The sequence below is a fragment of the Athene noctua genome, chromosome 28, assembly GCF_965140245.1.
Source record: "Athene noctua chromosome 28, bAthNoc1.hap1.1, whole genome shotgun sequence".
NCBI lineage: Eukaryota > Metazoa > Chordata > Aves > Strigiformes > Strigidae > Athene > Athene noctua.
The window spans coordinates 6,764,888-6,783,162 of NC_134064.1; the positions used below are offsets into that span (position 1 = coordinate 6,764,888).

Genomic DNA, 18,275 nt, shown 5'->3' on the forward strand with positions numbered 1-18,275 from the left:
CACAGGGCCAGAAGGCGTCTGAAGTAACTCAGAGGGCAACCGGTAGGTTTCCCAGGGTGGCCACAGGACACCCACCTGGGTGCCAGCACCAAAACCCCAGACCCATGCAAGGATGAAGCGCCTCTCTCTCCTGCACAACCGACTCCTCTTCCTCTTTGCCGCTCGGCGGAGGAAGGAAGGCGGGTGGTGGCGGCAGGTCCCAGCCCCGCTGGGCTTCGCTGGGTGCTCCAGGATAACCGGCCGTTCAGCCCAGCATGGCCCCGCTCTGGGCCACGACCTGTGTCGGGATCCGTCAGCCTCCCCCACCATTTCACCTCATCAGGCTGTGATGTTAAAGCCCATGGTTTATTTATTTAATTCACTGATAAAGCACATTATCTACAATGATTAATTTTGCATCAGAGACACAACACTACTACAAATGGTGGTCTAAGACAACCTAGTGGGACTTTCTACAGAGTTCACGTCCTAAATCCATCTGTTAGCTGTGAAGCATCATTCCTCTGTGCGCTTGGCTTCTTCACAGAATTCTTCTACAATCAAGTCCACAGCTCTGTCCCCATGTGGGGAATAAACAGCACTCCCGAGCTAAAGAATAATTAATTTACCAGCTTTGAGTGGGGTTGGTTTAAACCTCAAAAATGAGGATTTGTTATTTCACTTAACTGCAATACAACAGGATTATCTCAGATCGCAAGATATTCATTCTCTTAGAGTAACTGTGATTGATGAGAATACTGAATGGAAGCAGGATAGTATAATTAATGTGGAGTGATATGGGTCTATGGAAAAGAGAACTTGTCCAATTAACGGAATAATGAATTTCAGCTTGGTCGATAAATGTAATCATTTGGATGCAATATTCTTCATCTTTCATAAACTGTTTGACCTCATACTAACATGACATTTTGATTAGGGAAAAAGAAACCCAGAATGATACAAAGCCAAGTTGCCACACCTCAAACAAAAACCTAGAAACCGACAGGTCCCACAGCGACTGCAGAGGGAAAGACGGAGACGCTTCCCGTGGCACTCCATAGGCACAAGTCCTCGGGCTTCTGGAATCTGGAGTTTTGCCAGCAGTCTGCAGAAACTATAAAAATATCACTGGTAGAGTTAGGGAGTGACATAGGCTGGAGGAGCCGCCGTGAGCTCTCCCCCAACTGGGAGTGCTGGGCTGCTCAGCAAAGGCGGGGTGTCTGCACGTGGCTGAAACAGAATCACACAATTGTCCGGGCATGAGCCACCCCAGCCGCGGGGGCACGGGAACTGCCACGAGGTGCTGATGTGGGAGGCGTGAGGGTGGGGGACGCTCAGCCGAACGCTGCTGCGGCCGGGGCACGGGTGGAGGCAGCTCCCCCTCCGCCACCGGCCCCGCGGCCGGGCCGTGGCACCCTCGACCCGGGCAGGGCGGGAGAAGGAGCAGCACGGTGCTGGGCTCGAGGGGCTCAGCCCGGTCAGTGCGGCAGGGGCCGGCGTCCCCGTGACACCCCAGAGCTGCTGGTAAGGGAGGGCTCCCCGATCCAGCCGATCAAGGCGTCACAAGGACCCCAGGGTTAAGGCTTAAACTAAGCAGGTTTAGACTACAGTGGGATTTTTTTACAGTTAGGGCAATTAGCTCTTAGGAGGTTTTATCAGAGGTTGTAATGGGTTGTAACACTACTTGTTTAACTTTTATAGTGAGTAAGGGATGTTTTCCTAATTGGCCAGATCTGGTTCAAACAGGATTGATTTAGGGCAATCCTGCAGCCACGAAGACAGGAGTAACGCAGTCACAAGGGTCCTTTCTGCAAGTGTGTAACCTCTTGACATAACTTCACACCCCTCTGCTTGCCCTCTTTACCTGATAGCTGCTATTTAAAGGAATGCACATATCTGTACAGCAACAGGTCTCTGGACACTGGGGACGTCAATTGCGTGTGACCCCAGTGACTGTTTGGTGCATGCACGTCACGCTCGCGTGCCTGGGCCATCAGGCAAATGCTGGCAGCAGGGAGGTGGGAGGGCTGGGGTCGGCGAGGGAAGCTTCGAGGAGCGCGAGGGAGGAGCAGGAGGGCTCGGCTCCAGCGTCCCCACAGCAGAGGAGCCGCCGTGCCAGGCTGCACAAGGTCCAGGCGGCAGCTCTCCCGCCACCCACCACATCACTTGAAGACGGACGGAAATGTCGGGCAGTCAGGAGACTTCATCTTCTTCATGAATTTCTTGAACTCTTTGTTCTTCTTGTCCCACTTGTAGATGGCCGTCAGCAGGTACTGGGTCTTCACCTGGCGGCCCATGATGAGGAAGTAGTGGCCCAGGTTGTCCAGCTGATGGCAGGGACAGTCAGCCCCGTTCTTCAGGAACAGCACCAGCTTCTTCAGGTTCTTCTTCCGGATGGGCCCCAGCTTCAGCGCCTTCCTCTTCCGCGGGACAATCATCTTGTCCCCGTTCTCCTTCTTCACTTCCTTTATGGTCATCTTAAGGGCTGAAAAACAAGCCAGAGGGAGGGGAAAAACAAAATGACTCCTGAGCAGCCTTCACTGGCACAAAGGCTTTGCCAAGCGCACCTGGGGGCAAGGGGGCCCCAGGACGGCCACAGCAGTCCCGCACCACTGCCCCACGTCCCCTCCCCAGGGCATCACCCCGGCAATGAGGGGGCCCGTGGACAAAAACCCTCGCAACTGAAGTGGAGCCACCCCTGCGCCCGGGAGAGCATCAAGGTAAACCACCAATGTCTGTTTCCCTCCCCCCGGCAAAGCACGCCGGGCGCTTTTTATTTGAGAGGAGATTTGCTCAGCTGGTGACACGCTCTGTGGCAGCAAAACTGAGTAATCAAGGTGATTTCCCTGCTCTAGACACATGGAGAGATTCTTTAAAGGGCCATTTAAAAGGTCAGCTTGGCTTCTTGAGCATTTGTTTGCCGTTACTCCCGGCCTTCTGGTGCTTGTGGAACAAGTTTCCACGCACTGAACGTCTCACCCTCGAGTAGCGAAGCCCCCGGCCACATCTACGGGACCCGCAGGCAGGAGCCAGAGCCACGCGGAGCAGCCACACGCCTGCACCTTCCCCAGGAGAAGGGGAGTTAATCCCATACAACTTCCATGGAAAATATTCTCCTCTTTGGGTTCAGCGTTTTCCCGAGTTAATCACGACCCAAATGAAAGAAAGAAAATTAATGTTCCTTTGCCACAACCATGAAGAGGAATTTAGTATACATGGGAAAAATGATGAAAATGTGTTGTACATTAAAGTATCACTTCTGTGCCATTTGGCTCTGCCTCGTTTTGGGGGGAAAGCACATATGGCCAAAAATTACTAACATATTTCCATCATTTGGGAGTTTACTTCAGAGCTGCAGATAAATAGCGGTCGGATAGGTGATTAATTGTCTGCTGTCCCTTCTCATTTGACTCTCAGAGCGTGAGCAGCAGACAGCATGCAGAAGCCTCTGGCTCTGGCAGGGAGATGGGTCCCCGCAGCATCGTTCCTTGAAGTTTTGCTCTGCTGGAACTTGTAGCAACAAGCACATGTTGCTTTCTGGACAGCAGCTCTGCTCGCCATTCCAGACACGAATGGCAGCAGGACAGCACGATGACAATCCTGAGAAGGCAGCAGAGTCTCTGTATTACCCTCGTGCTCCCTGCCACCACACTGGCAACAGGAATAACGGTATTTATCTACCCGCATGCCAGAAACGCCTGCTGTGTTTGCCAAGAGCCCTGTCATGTTATACTGTTACTGTACAAGACAGTAATCCAGGACTGGAAACCTAAGAGAAATTTTCATTCCATCTGTTTTCCAAATTCAGGATGTTTAAGGAGCTAAAGAGACTCAAGCTTTAAGGAGCTAAAGATGCTGAACCAGATCAATTTGCAACAAAAAAAATGAAGCAAGCGGTTTTCAGGCAGTTTTAAGCTCCATGATATTAACTGGGCAGTGCAGCAGCATCCCTCAATGTGAACCTCAATTTCTTTATCCGTTCTGACTTTGAACTCTTGCACTAAGCACAGTGGTTGCCAGTGCAGGAGGAATTTTTTAACACCAGTAATAAGAGACTTTTTCAAAATGGCTTGTTTGCAAATTGCTTTGCTGTGATCGCTGCAAGTTTAGATTGTTGTTGCTAGAGGAAGAAAACAATCTGGCAGCCTGTGGAGGTGCTGTTCCACTCCAGTACCACGGTCTGTGGCAGACAAGGAGGGTCTGGTCCCCCTGTGCCGTGGGGGCTCCAGCCGCCCCCCCTGCACAGCACCGCTCACCTGTTCACCAGCCGGCAACGCAGGAGCTGCCCAGGTGAACCCTAAATCCGGACGTGAACTAAAAACCCATCCAAAGCTTGCTCGTGCAAAGCAGAGCACAGAGCCAAGATCAGATAATGCCAAGGAGGACCAGCGAGGGAGGAGGCTGGCCAGGGTGCAAATAGTTTACCAGCAACAAGGCCCGTCTTGTCATCAGCCCCGAGGAGTCTGCAGTGCTCCCCAGGTGAAATGCAGGCTCAGGGACGACCAAGTTCTGGCTGCCTTGATGTGGGCTAAGCAGTCACACGAGATAAAACGGCATTAAAATCACTGCTGAGTGGTCACCCCTCTGGCAGTGGCTCCCCAGTGACCCCTTGCTCCCCTTCTTGGGCCACACTCCTCAAGCTCAGACCCGCTCTCCGGGCGAGACTCCTGGCACAAGCCACGTTCCGCAGCAGCAGGGCAGACGCGTGGCTCTGGTGTTGCCCAGGCACATCAGAAAAGCGGAGTCTGAGGGCACGTCAGTTCCCAGGCGCACACCCGGTGCTGGGAGAACCCCCCATGCAGCGGGAGGCAGCCCCTCGGCTCGTGGCTTCCCCAAAACACAAAGGATTTGGCAGGGGGGACCATCGCGCGACTCGCTGCCACCGCAGCTCTCCTGGCATCCCCCTGGCCCCGGGGACACCTCCACGCCAGCAGCGGGGAATGGCTCGAGCGGGACGGATTGAGTCTTGGCTCCGGGACCCGGCTGAGCTGCCAAAGCAAACAGCCTCCTCCCCGGGAGCCCTGGCCTTTCCGCTCCTGCCGCGCCGCACCAAATCTGTCTCAGCACTGGGCGGGAGAAGAGACGAAATTGCCTCCAAGACCCCAGGATGCTCTTGCTCGCACACACTAAATCTTCAGCCGTCGCTGCCGGGAGGGAGCTGACCCCAGGAAGTGACCCGAGGGTTTTCCGTAGCACGAGCATGGGCGGCCCCCCAGCCTGGCCATGGGCTGCCCTGTCGCTGCAGCAGGTCTGTGCTCACACGCGCTCCAGCACAACCTCTCAGCAAACCCATGTTCCCTTGCTAAAGCAGTCACATCTCCTCACCTAATGCGCCCGACGCCTCCCGCTTGCACCCTAGCCCCTGTTAATCGAAGCGTCTGCGATCCTGACGCGCTCCCACGGAAAGGCCCTCGCGCCCTCCGCCACAAGCGCCCGCAGACAGACGGCAGCCTCGGGGGCTGGAGAGGCCGTGAACCTTCCTGTGAACCGACGGAAGCAGGAGCCAGCTCCTGGCCATGCCCCGCGAGAGGCGACGCAGAGGAGCCCCGTTCGCTGCCGTCCCGGCAGCACTGGCAGCCGCCCGCAGCCAGAACCACCCGTAAAGCCAGGACAGCCCCTTCCAGCCAGGCATTGTCTGAGCTCTGCTTGCAACATTACGGCCGAGATGCAGCGTGGATCCGGCACAGCTGCCGCCAGGGCTGCAGCCACTGGGTGCCGGGGCGGGGGGCGAGCCACCTCCCCAGGGACACCACACACCCCTCGGGGACATCCTTGCCCACAGGGATGGGACAGGGATGTCCCTCCCCGCCATGCGGGACCAGCCAAGCAGAAGGCTCTCCCTTCCACTCCCCTCGCCCCGGGGACGTGAGGCTGAGGGTGTCAGGGTGCAGGGGACTCCTGCACAGCACAGGGAGAGGTTTTACTTTCGTGCCATGTGTGGTCCCAAAACATCCTCCCTGTGAGCGCTGCCGGTGCGTCTGCTCGCAGGCGAGTCACGGCAGGAGACCTCTCACACCAGCCAGCGTCCAGCCACCCACTTCAAAGGCTCTTCCCAGAAAACACAGAAGTGAAAGCATTACTTAGGCTGGGAGGGAAAAAACAAAACACAACAAAGGCAGATTTCAGGATTTAATTTGGGACTCAACAGCTCTCAGCCACGTTGTGTTTACAACAGCAGAAATCATCCCGGGGCGCTAAACCCGCACTTGCCCTTGCTCAGCCCCAGCGTCGAGAAGCCGATGTCTGCCCAGGCACGAGCCACTCGCCAGCACTTTGCCACGGCCGGGAGAGCCGGCGCCGAGAGCTTGGCACCAGCACGGAGCCTCTCAGCAGACCCTGCCCACTGCCGCAGCGCGCTGCCAGCACAAGAATCAGACACAGCTGCACCCAGACTACTGCAAGGGGCCTGCACGCACCAGCCGGCAGCTGCAGCCAGCTCCTCGCAGCGTCCTTGCTCCTGACGCGAGACCAACCAGCCCTTCCTTCTCCCAAGGCCTCACCCCGCAGGACCACGCCGCCAGCGACCTCCAGGGTGGGGAAGGGGCCAGCACGGGCAGCCTCACCCCCCCAGCATCCTCCTCTCCTGCGGCCCCGAGCCGCCTCGCACTTCCCTCCGCATCTCTCCAGCTCGGGATGCCCAGGGAGGACATGCCAGAGGGGCAGCGGCAGCCCCAGACGTGCAGCTGCCGACCACCCGCCGCAGCCCCCACAGGGGGTCAGACCCCAGCCCTGGGTGAAGCACCCATCAGACCAGGCCACGAATTACCCAAACGGCTGGTATCAGATGGCAGCATAGCTCTGCGATCTCTAGTGCAGAGAGCAGGGAGTGCTGGAGATACAGGAATGTCTTTTTCTATTTCTACTGATACGAACGAGGGTCTATGGAAGCGTTTGCTCACTCTCAGTGAAGTTGCTCTTGGCAGCAGCAGCTCCAAGAGCAGCAAAGGCCCTGCAGAGCTGGTTGGGGTCCAGCCTGACAAAGCACAACTTGTGTTTCATCACCTGAAGCAATTCTAGTCGATGTCCAGCTTTCCAGTCCTGCCCCAGCGTGGGGAAAGGGGAAACCCCAGTCTCCCAGGCAAACTGGGAGCACCGTGTTAGCGCTGCCAAGACAAGCACTCTCCTTCCCCGATACCAGCACCGGGGCTCGGGCACCCTCCCCACGTTCCCGAGGGCTGCGCTGTACCAGGGGTGGCCACAGCCTGAGACACGAGCCCCTGCACCCTGCTCAGCACCCACCACCACGCGCCCACCGTTACCGTGCCCTGCAGGCACCTCCAACCCCTCAGCTCGCCGGAGCCTGGGACTGGGACACCATCTCCTCTGTTCTCCTGCCTGCACAGGCAGGGCCCCCACACCAGCACCTCAGGGGCAGGGAAGGGAACGTAAGAGAAGGGAAAGCTCTGCTGTTCCTTCAGCCTCAGTGCTCTTTCCTTGAGAAATCACTCAGAAGGAGGAAACCTGCCAGAAGACACATTAGGGCTGTAACAGGAGAAGGCTGCAGGCAAGGAGCTGTCAGTCATGAGAAAAAATAAACAGCGTGTATTGATTGTACTGCAGTCTCCAGTGCAGCAAGAGCCCGTTCAGCAGGATCCCCCCAGACCCCAGAGGAAGGGCAGAAACAATAAATAAAATCACCAAGAGAAACAGAGAGTGGAATGAACTCCAGGGCCAGCCCAGCCTGCACGAGTAGAAACAAACGCTGGCCTGCAGCCCAGGGAGGCTGGGGGGAGGCGGCTGGGGGGCACAGGAGGGAGATCTCATGCTTATCTCGCACCCGTGGCTGCTCCCCGTACACCAGAGCTGCACCAGAACCTGAACGGCAGTTGGCCCACGAGCACAGCAAGGGTCCCGCACCCCTCGCTGGCCCCCGCTCGAGCTGTGGGCGCTGCCTCTGCGGCCCGTTCCCAGCCTCGGTGCACGGGAGGCGCGGGGCCGCACTCGAGGTGCCCCTGGACCCGCTGCAGGGACAGCGGGGACAGTAACCGAGCTCCGCACCAGGCGCCGTGCGACAAAAACGTTCCCCCTTTCCCGGTGCTGGTGCTTCCAAGGAGAGAGTTGGGGTGGAGGAGAGAGGCGGCAGCTCCTGCACGCTGCCGAGATGAGAAAGAGCTGCTCATCTCCACGTGCCTCCGGCGGTGCCTGTCCAGGTCCCTCTGCCCACAGGCAGCGCTGACGGCTCCGCGGGGCGTGGGCTCAGGCAGACGGGTCCCAGCGTGCAGCCACGGCACGGCTGGAGACAGCTCTCTTCTTTCACTGTCCTTGAGACCAACACTGCTCCCAGGGCTGTTACACAGCCACCTCCTGGCACGGCTGCGCATCAGCGGTGGGCAACGTGCTCCTCACATCGTGTCTGTAACGAGTCACCAGGGTGTAAGTGAAACCCACTGTAACGTGGGGAACCAGCGCAGGACCCACCACGAGCTGCCCCGTGCAGCACAACCTTCGTTTAAACATTTACTGCACACGTCTGGCTTTGAGGAGGACCTGTAACCTGTCAGCTGCCGGTGTTTACCTTGGTGGATGCGCATGAGAAGTCTCACTCTGAAGGGCTGGGAGTTTATTTTAGTGCCAGATGAACGGCTCTCCTTGAGAAATCACTCCCTGACAGTAACACCCCAAGACTAAACAAAGACCCAAGGGCCATGCACTGTGCTTTGGGAAAACTTCCTGCAGCCGACGCCTCCTCCCCTGTGGCTGCTCTCCGCAGCTGGGACGTCCCAGGAGCACCCAGCCCAGCACCCTGCCCCACACCCCTGCCCTCACTCTGGCTCCCTGGCTGGCCACAGACTGGCACATCTGGAGGCAGCGCTCATGCACCAGTCACCGGAGGAAGAAAACACCAAATGCAGCTGTAAAAAATGCACGCAAGTGAGCTCCCCACTGCGACCGAGTCTGGTGACAGGAGAAGCAGGGGAACAGAAGCCTGTCCAAGACACGACCAGCTTTCCCTTGTGAAGACAGAGTGATGGTTCACGCACAGCAGACACCAGCTGTGTCCTGCTCAGCTGCCTTTTGACTTCTCCACAGTAGGGAGGTCATCTTGTTTTCAAATGAAAAACCTCTTTCTGAGTCAGAAAGAGAAAACAGGAGTGGGAAGGAGGAGCAACCTCATCATCAGCAACAAAATAAAGTTACATGTTAGAGCTGTGCTGATCCGCAGAGCAAAGAATGATTCCAAATTCCTTGCAATGATCAGGAAAGCCATCGGACTCTGCTTTGGCAGAGAAAAGAAACGACTTCACCCAAAGCTGGAGAAGCGCAGGGGCCTGGGCAAGTCAGGTGGGTGCACTGGCACCCTTATGATACCTGACATGACAGCTAAAGCCACCCCAAGGGCTCACACGAGCAGGTGCAAATCCAGCCGCGTGTGTTTGTGCGAGCTGCTGTCACCCGGACATGGGCGTAGGGCACTGGTGACACCTCCGAGCCCCGACACGGCGGGGAGGGCCGCCCTCGGCCCTCAGGCAGAGCCGAGCTCCTCCCGGCGAGCCAAGCCCACAGAGCCGGCTCCTACATCTCTCCCTCCGTGCTGGGACACAGCACAGCCGGTCTGGGAACAGGGACCCGTCCTCACCACCCCCAACCGCAAGCTTCTGTGAGAACCTTCTCAGCTGTTTGGGGCAGGTCGGGGGCAGGCACAGGCTGAGGTCGTCTCTCCTTGCCACTCTGCTGCTCGCAGCGCACGGTAACGCTCTGCCTGGCCGCCCGCCGCAGCCCTACCCGGGGACCTGCCTGCCAAGAAATACTTCCATCCTCTGGATGCTGTCACCACAAAATTTCCCAATAAGCAACTTACTCTGTGGGCAAGTCCATGTCTGAAGCTGCTCTGCCGAGGCCATGAATACTTCTGGTTTGGCCTCTGCTCCCCGTTGTGTAACCGTCCCAGAGCACGGGGAGGATATTTAGTGGCAGAGGCTGATGACAAGCATGTGGTTAAACTTGTATTTCCCTTCCCAGCACCCGCCCACCAGCGGGACACCACCTCGGCTTGCTCCTCGCGCCTCTGGGGAGGACACCGGTATCGCAACCACCCACAGACAGCGGTGCCGCCGCTGCCACCCAGCCAGCGCCCCCCGACCCTGCCGGGACAGGGGTCTCCCAGCCCAGCGCCCCTGGGCCAGGCGATGCCTCTGTGTCCCCACAAACCCAGGCACGCAGCCCCTGCCCAAACCAGGAGTGCCGCTCCCAGAGGCCGCTCGCTCCCTCCCTTGCGCTAGGAAGGTCCCTTCAGCCTCCCCCCCACAGATGCCGCGGGCTGGGGCAGCTCCTGTTCACGGCTGGTCTCGGCCCTGCCCAGGGCTGAGCTGGGAGCCCGACTCACCCCTCCCCGAGTACTGAACTCACACGTCTGTTATCCGACCCAGAAACACACGCATCCCTGGGAAACTATTGCATGGGTGTTCCTGTGGATGCTTTTCCCCGTTAGAAAAAGCCTGTGCTGAACTTAGGACTTCTGGCATACCAAGTCTTCAGGAGAGTTGGGAATTCATCTCCAGCAGAAGGGTAACGGGCCAGCATGCAGAGCAGGTTGGGGTTTGCAGAGCGCGCTCTGGCGCAGGGCACATTCAAGCGCTAATCCCCCAGGAATGCACACCTTGTTCAATATGCCTTTAATAACCTTCCGGGAACGTTACATACACCAGCAAGGATGTCAAAACCAGTTAATTCAGGGTTTGATCTGAGAAAGCTAATATTTTCCCTGCGATACTTTTTTTTTTTAAATGAAGTGCTGTTTACCTATGATTGTCTGACTCAGCCATAATATATTCAGAACACTGCTTCCAAGTGGCTCTGCATTTTTTAAGCTCGCTGCTCGGCCCTAGCTAGACAAGGACTGGCTTTGGGTTTTTACCCTGAGACTGGACAATAGCAGCAAAACTTTGCTAAAAAGAAACTCTGCAGTACAAGCAATCTGGGGGGAGAAGGAAACTGGCTTGCTCCTCTATGACTGCAAGCAGAGCAAGGGTCCACGCTAGGCATCGTTCCCGCGAGCACACGAGAGCAGGGGAACAGCAGGGTTAAGTCACGAACCCCACTGAGCTCCCCAGAGCACAGGCACTGCCACTTCTGCCCCATCCCCAGCGTCAGACCAGCAACCACCTGGTTCCCCGCTCGCAGGCAGGGCCGACGGCAGCAGCGGGGCCTCAGCCCGCATCCTGCTCCAGCAGGCGACCCCGCGCTTGGGGCCCGTCCCACCGGCGTTCCTGCAGGCAGGCGGGGGAGCTCAGGCGATGGAGCGCTGATGGCGGGACCCCGCTGTCCCAGACCGGGAGCACTCACTGCACGAGCCAGACACGTCCAGTCCCATCCAGTCCCGTCCAGTCCTGTCCAGCCCCGTCCCGCCGTGTCCCGCCGCTCGCCTCCGCGCGCCGACACTGACATCTAGAGGCACTCGCCTCGGGGAAGGGCCACGGCTGCCCACGGGCGACCAGGCCACCCCGGCCGCACAGCTGGCCACCCCATTCTCAGGGCAGGCAGGGCAACGCAGTGGTCCAGGATCCAGCCCACTCAGGAGCCACGCTGCCCTGTGCCCCCGGGAAAGCCTCCCTGCGCCCCCAGAGCCCTCCTTACCAAACTCGCTGGCACACAGGTGCTCCACGATGGCTTCTGACTTCATCTCGTTGTCGCAGGGGGGACACACAGTCGTTCCTGGCAAGAGGAGAGAGGAGGTGGTGAGGAGCCAGCTGGAGAGCAGCGCAGTGCCTGTGATGTCAAACCTCAGCCCTCGAGGGGGGCACAAGCCCAGGCGCCCTGCCACGGGGTGCCAGGTGCCAGCCCCCAGCTGGGGTCAGGAGCCATCCACCGGCTCACCGGCACCGCTTGCCACGGGCAGCCTCCTGCCAGCCCCGCTCCAGCGCTGCCAGCGGCCCCAGTGCCGGGCACGGGCAGGGGCAGGCAGCTGCCAGGAGTGGGAGGACAGTGCTGGCAAGGAGAGGGGTTTTCAGGGCCAGGCACACAGCTGAGGGGAGCCACTCGCCGCAGGGCATGGCCCACGGCCTGCTGACGTCCCCTTCCTGTGGCCTGCCAAGGCGGGCACGCGGTGCCCAGACGCCGGCACAGCGGGAGGACGGTGCCCTGCGGACCCACACAGCTCTCGTGTGCGCTGCCCACCTCCAGAGCCCCTCCAGCATGACCCCGAGAGCGAGCATCTTCTCTGTTTTGGTTTTGGCCTGCCGGGCAGCCTCACAGCTCCCGCCGAGGAGCGCCAGCTCTGCTCGCCAGCCACCGGCAGTGGCCGACAGCCTCCTCTTGGGAAACGCCAGCCCAGGCGATTCCACCAGGATCCATCCTGGGACGAAAGCTCACTTCACCAGAGAATAAAAATCTGTTTCCAGGTTCCCGTCTCCAGCCGGAGCAGAGACCACCCAGCAGCACAGACGCAGATTTGTGCTACTGGCGGATGAATTTATTGAGCTGGGAGACGTTGCTTCTGTTCCTGGTCCAGCAGAACGGAGGGCTCTTTCCCACACAAGGGAGTTATTCTCAGGGACGGTGCTGCAGCAAAACATCTGCCGGTTCCTGCGTGCAGACAGAGCGCTCGTCCCCTTCCAGCCCTCAGCCAGGCCAGCAAAACCCACAGTGCTGCTGGACAGAACAAACAGAGAGGTCTCCCAGCAAGAGGGGTGCGGAGCCAGAACGGCTGGTGAGGGAGGCACGGCCACAACCCGCGCCGACCACAGAGCCAAGTCTCCTCAGTCACAGACACCCCACGGGGTTTCAGGCAAGACTTTTGTTTTCTGTGGCTTCTTCCCCCCTCACCCCCCCAGATCTGTTCTGTGCCAAATGCTAATTCCTGGGGTCATGCACCATGTCTTTATTAATGACACACACAGAGCACCCGGCCTGCCAAGCGCCCCAACGTGCCTGTCACGGCGCCCAACCGCTGGTTTGAGTCCCACTGCCGGCACCTCCACCCCTGGGAGAGCCACCCGGGTACCGGCCTCTTCCAGAACCCCAGCGTGCCATTGCCACTTCTACCGTCTTAACTTAGAGGGACACAGGCAGAAGCCAGCCTTTGGGGACATGATGATGTCCCCAACACTTTATTTTTAAGATCAGCAGACAGAATATTTCCACCCAGGCTGCACACTTAATGAGCTCACGATGAGGGAGAGGGGATGCTGGCGCGGGGGGGATGGCCCCAGCGGCCTGTCTCTGCTGCCCTGCCAGGAGTGAGCCGCTGCCCTGGGGACCACCCTCAGGAACGCGAGGGGGTTCTCGCCATGCGTGAGGTTATCTCCGCACATCCCAGTGTGCAAAGCACTTCGGTGTGCCTCAGCAGCCAAAGCACTTGCTCAGAGACTGGCCAAGCCTACGCAGGCCAGACAAACAACGTGAAAGCCACCTCTGCATTTACCCTGTGAGCTTCCAGGCAACCAAAGAAAAAAAATTCCCCCAAATGGAAAATAAGACTCATTGTTCCCTGGTGAAGACACAAGTTTTGTTTTAGCTGTGCTACGGCAGCCCCTGGCAACGCTCCGGCACAGCCGGGATGACAGGGACCCCCCCTCGCTACGGCCCGGGGCCAGCAGCCGTCCCGCGCCCACGCCCGCTGCCAGGCCACCACGTCCCTGCGCCAGGTTAAAGCCCAGCGTGTCACCCCGGGCCGGGAGCACCCCCGCGGCCTGGCGAGCACCTGGCGCCCCCCCTGCCGTGCGCCAGGCAGCTCCACACACAGGAGCATCCTCCACCCTGCTGCCGTGGGACACCCCATCGCGCCAAGGTCAGGAGCACGAACACCAGGGGCCCGACCAGCTCTGCGCCCCAGGAAAACTGCTGCTTCCTGGAGCCACAGCTACCCTGAAACCGCCTGCCCTGACACCCTTCCCGAGGCACCACAGCCAACATCTTCCAGCCCACGGCGCTGCCCAAAGCCCCTTCCCCATCCTGCGTGGTCCCAGGCTGAAGGAGACACAAGGAGCCCATCCACCATCCACCATTCGGGTCCCCCCGCCTCAGGCAGCGGCCCAGAGGCCGCCGCACACCCCATGGCACCGGCACAGCCGCCTGGCTCCTCGCCTGCTGCGGTTTGGCTGGGGCCCATCTTCTGCAGTTGACAACTCGAGTCCAGGAACAACCTTAGCCTGCTTCCAGCTCGCTTTTTCCCTGCTGACCATTTTCTAACGCCTGGCTTTAGAGCCGGCTTACTCCAGGGGCAGGAGAAGGAATGTGTAATGCTATATTAATCTGCAACTCCCCTGATGCATCCTGTGGGCCTGCAGGCTTTACCGCCTCGTGCTTAAGGAGAAAGGAATTCTGCAGGTCAGCTCTTTGAGAGGCAGAAACAAATTCCAATTTTGAGGTGTTAATGGGGAAAAATACTGAAAGGGTTCGTTCTTATTGGTGCCCAGAGAAAAGGGGGGACACTGCTGGGTTCTGACCCTCTTTGAATCAACAGGAAACACAGCCCAGTGCCCGGGATCGAAGGGGCTCTGGGAGCTGGCGCTGACAGAAGACGCACACGGCCGGGGGACAGGGCAGAGCTCTGGGCGGAGGGAAGGACCGGACATGCATAGGGACAGCGGCTGAACTGCAGCGGCCACCCCTCGTCTGCACGAGGCAGCAGCGCCAGCGGCCAAAGCACCGGGTCCAGCCGCCGCCGTCACTGCAGGCCCCCATGGACCTCCACGGGCACAGGAGACCTGGCCCTGCTGGTCTACAGCCCAGCAGTGGTCGCAGTTAACTCTGAGTTTGCTCTGTTCACCCCAAGCTGTTTGGGGCAAGAGTGTCTCAGCACGCGGCGCATGCTGCACCAACCAAAGGGTGTGCGTAGGAAAACACATGCCAGATCCCTCTGCCCAAATCAGCGTTGACGTGAACGTGGGCACACCTCAGGGCAGCGGGTCCAGGCCAGCAGATTACCTGGGCTCTGGCTCCTCACCTTGAAGAAGCATTTTTTAGCAAGATTGCTCGTTCCCTCACAGGAAAGCGCCCCGGTGCAACAGGCAGAGGGAGCTCAGACAGACACCTCCGGAGGTGCTGGGGCTCAGCTACAGCACGGGCAAGACTTTCCTCTCCAAATGGGGGATGTGAAGATGCCCTTATACTTTTCCACTGAATGCTGAGGAGAATTCTCATTTGCACAACAATTTTAAAGACTTACTTTCTGTACACGCAAGCAAATTGCTCATTTAGAAGTGCTTGGGACATAAGCACTTTGTGAAGCCCTTGAGCAGAGGATAGTTTCTCTGAGTGCCTGCAATACTTCCCTGCAAGACTCACCCAGCTCCGATTTATGGGTCACTCCAAGAACAAGTTCATACACCCTAAAGCTTGTGCAGAATGAGGCCTCTCTGCACCCCAAACAAGACCAGCAGTAGACCCACAAAGGACTCAAACCTGAGCTGGTGTAATTCCTTGTAATAAAGTCACTTGGGCGATGCCTGCGAACGGCAGCGCGGTGCCCAGACGCTGTGCTGATGCACAACAGCAGTGCCAGAAGGAAGCAGCAATGGTGCTATCAAGTCAGGTCTGAAGGGTGATCAGAAAGTTATTTGTTAAACTACACAGGGGAAAACTTAGCAGATGCTGCTCATCTATAAGACTGTTCCTGGGTCTTGGGTCTTTAATGTCTCTAAAATGACCCGCAGAGCTCAAACTCTGTTTCAGACCTTTGGAAGGGGCAGCTCATACCCAGCTGCCCCAGGAGCACGCTCAGCTGCAATCTCTGGGGAATAAAAGCGATCTTTGTACCCACAATACAGGACGAGGCTGCGGTCTTGACCAAGGGTCTGGGTTCACCCAGGACAGATGATTTTAGAGTCTTCCTGGAAAACAAAGAGCTTCCTCCAGCACTCACACCAGTAAGCACAAGCCACAGCGAGGAAGCCGTGCGGGGAGAGGCTGGGTCCCCGGGAGGGAGAGCAGCCAAACCTCACCCTGGGCACACGCTTCACACCCCACCTGCCCTCTGATGCCACTGTCGAGACACAACCGAGGTTCCCGGCACAGCTCCGGCGGGTGTCGAGCCGCGTGTCCCCCGTTGCGCCCCGGCAGCCGCTGCCCGTCCCGCTCACCCCAGCGCCCTCCGCTCCCCCCCCGTGCCCCCGCGCCGGCTCCTGGGGACACCCCCGGGGGTCGCCCCTCCGTTGCAGGACGCGCTCCTCCAGCCCCGCAGCCGAAGGGCTCCCTGAAGCACCGGCCGCCGGGATGCGCGGGACAACGCTGCCGGCTGGGCCCGGGCTCCCCGCGGAGCACAGCCCCGTCCAGCCTTTGTCTGTAAAGGCAACCGCATGCGAGCGGCCGCTGCCAGGGGCGACCTTCCCTCCGGGGGGGCTCCGGACACGGCCCGGGAGCCATCGCTCGGCCCCGCGCGGCTTCCCCGTCCCTGAGCCCCTCCCGAGCGCCTGCACCATCCCCCCGTGAAATCGGGACTGCCCGAGCCTTTCAGCGAGGCTCCGGACGCAGAAAGCATCACACTCTTTTAGAGCCCTCTACCTTCTCCGCTACAAACTCCGCTCCTGCCAGCCGCTCCAAGCGCTCCGAGGCAGAATGCTGAAGCAACGCCAGGATATTTTAAAAGTTTTCAGCAACAAGCCAGACTCACTGCAACTCGCACAAACAAGCCAGTCTGGCACCAGACCGACTCGCTGCACGTAATGGAAACGAGCACGACGACCACTTTCCCCGGTCGTTTCTTGGTAAAGCTCTTGTCCCCTCGCCGGCGCGGAGCCCACCGGAGAGGGCAGAGCTGGATCTCCGCCGCTCACGCGGCCACCGGCCGCCCCCCTCCCGCCCAGGGCGCGGGGAGTCGGGTACCCCGCCAGGATTCCTGTCACTGTTGTCCCCGGCCAGGCAGCGCTTTCTGCCGTGGGGACGGTGCGTCCTGCTGCTGCCAAGAGCAGCCGTGCAGGAGCCGGGCTTGAGAGAGAAACCGCTGCCGGGGCGGTGGGGCAGCGGCTGGAGCTGCTGGGGACGGAGGGTCGGAGCCCCGGTTCCTCGGGAGCCAGAGCCCAGCGCCGGTGCCCGCGCGGGACCGGAGCGGCCACGCACCCGCCGTGTCCCGGCACCTTCTGCCCCCGGGACAGAGGCGAGGGCCCGGCAGGGCATCCCACCCCCCTCGGACCGGAGAGTCCACAGGGCGGGCGCGGCTGGCGCAGCGCTGCTGCCACGAAGTGCCAGTCCACGCGGCCCCTCCCGGGCGAGCACTTGCCCCGACAGCTCGGAGGAACGCGCCGGAGCGGGGCGGCAGCGCCCGTCACACCTTACCTCTGGGCCTGGTGACCTCGGTGGCGTTGGGGGCCGTCATGGCGATGCAGACGTCGTCCTGGGGGAACTGGTCGCACTTGAGCATCTCGGGCCAGAAGAAGCCGAAGAACTGCATGACGGGCTCGCAGGAGTCGCGCACGGCCTCGCAGAGCCAGCGGCACGGGTAGACCGGCCGGTCCAGGCAGACGGGGGCGAAGAGGGAACAGAGGAAGACCTGGGTGCCCATGTGGCAGTTCTTGTTGAGCAGCGGCACCCAGCTGCTCGCCTGGTGCTTCACCTCGGCCATGGTCTCGTGGTCCAGCAGGTTGGGCAGCACCATCTTGTCGTAGCCCACGCTGTGGCAGAGCCGCAGGTCGGCGGGGATGGCCACGCACTGGTGGGGTTTGGCGTAGAACCGCCCGCCCGGGTAGGGGCCCAGGTCGGACTGGTAGCTGACGTAGTCGTACTCGCTGGCCCCGCCACACGCCAGCAGCCCGGCGGCCATCGACACCAGCGCCCGCAGCGCGGCCCCGCGGGGCCCCCGCACGCCGCCCATCGCCGACACCCGACGCCGCGCCCCGACGGGCGCTCGCGGCCGGCGGCCGCCCCCCGGGGACCCTCCCCGCGGCCCCGCCGACGGCCCCGCCGCTGCGCCCGGACCGGGGCCCCCCGCCCCTGCTTGGGGCTGCGACCCGCCGACCCCCGCTCGATGCCCGCTGCAGGCAGACCCCCCGCCGGATGACCCCGAGCCGAGCCGGCGGAGCGGAGCTGACCCGAGGGGAGCTGACCCGAGCCGAGCCGAGCCGGGCCAGGCCGAGCCGCCCTCCCCGCTCCCGCCGCCCCGGCCCCGTCTGGCCCCGCCGCCCCGCGCCGCGGGTTTGTGAGTCCCCGACAGCCAATCAGGGCGGCGCCGCCCGCCGCGCGCTCGCCCGCCGGGTGTCAATCAGCGGCCGCGGGAGCCAATCCCGCCCCGCCCCGGCCCGCCCCGCCCCGCCCCGCTCCGCCCGGGCGGGCCCCGACGGCGCCCGCGGCCCCGCGACCGGGCCGGAGCTCCGCGGCCCCGGGGCAGGGGGGCGGGCGGCCCGGGATGGGCATCGGCCCCCGAC

General features: G+C 60.5%; 1 protein-coding gene across 1 annotated transcript; it reads right to left on the minus strand.

The window, feature by feature from the left end:
- Nucleotides 1-342: 342 nt before the first annotated feature.
- SFRP1 (secreted frizzled related protein 1) lies at nucleotides 343-18,000 on the minus strand. The gene is made up of 3 exons (XM_074928427.1): nucleotides 17,191-18,000; nucleotides 11,554-11,631; nucleotides 343-2,464 (listed from the first exon to the last, which is right to left on the minus strand). The coding sequence occupies exons 1-3, from the start codon at nucleotides 17,723-17,725 to the stop codon at nucleotides 2,142-2,144; spliced, it is 936 nt and encodes a 311-aa protein (XP_074784528.1). The 5' UTR covers nucleotides 17,726-18,000; the 3' UTR covers nucleotides 343-2,141.
- Between the last annotated feature and the right edge of the window lie 275 nt (nucleotides 18,001-18,275).

Excerpts from the sequence above, each read along its gene's own strand:
- SFRP1 (XM_074928427.1), bottom strand. The coding sequence starts at position 17,725 with ATGGGCGGCGTGCGGGGGCCCCGCGGGGCCGCGCTGCGGGCGCTGGTG. Across the intron at positions 11,632-17,190 it reads CGAGGTCACCAGGCCCAGAG|GAACGACTGTGTGTCCCCCC; the intron begins GTAAGGTGTGAC and ends TCCTCTTGCCAG. Across the intron at positions 2,465-11,553 it reads CCTGTGTGCCAGCGAGTTTG|CCCTTAAGATGACCATAAAG; the intron begins GTAAGGAGGGCT and ends CTTGTTTTTCAG.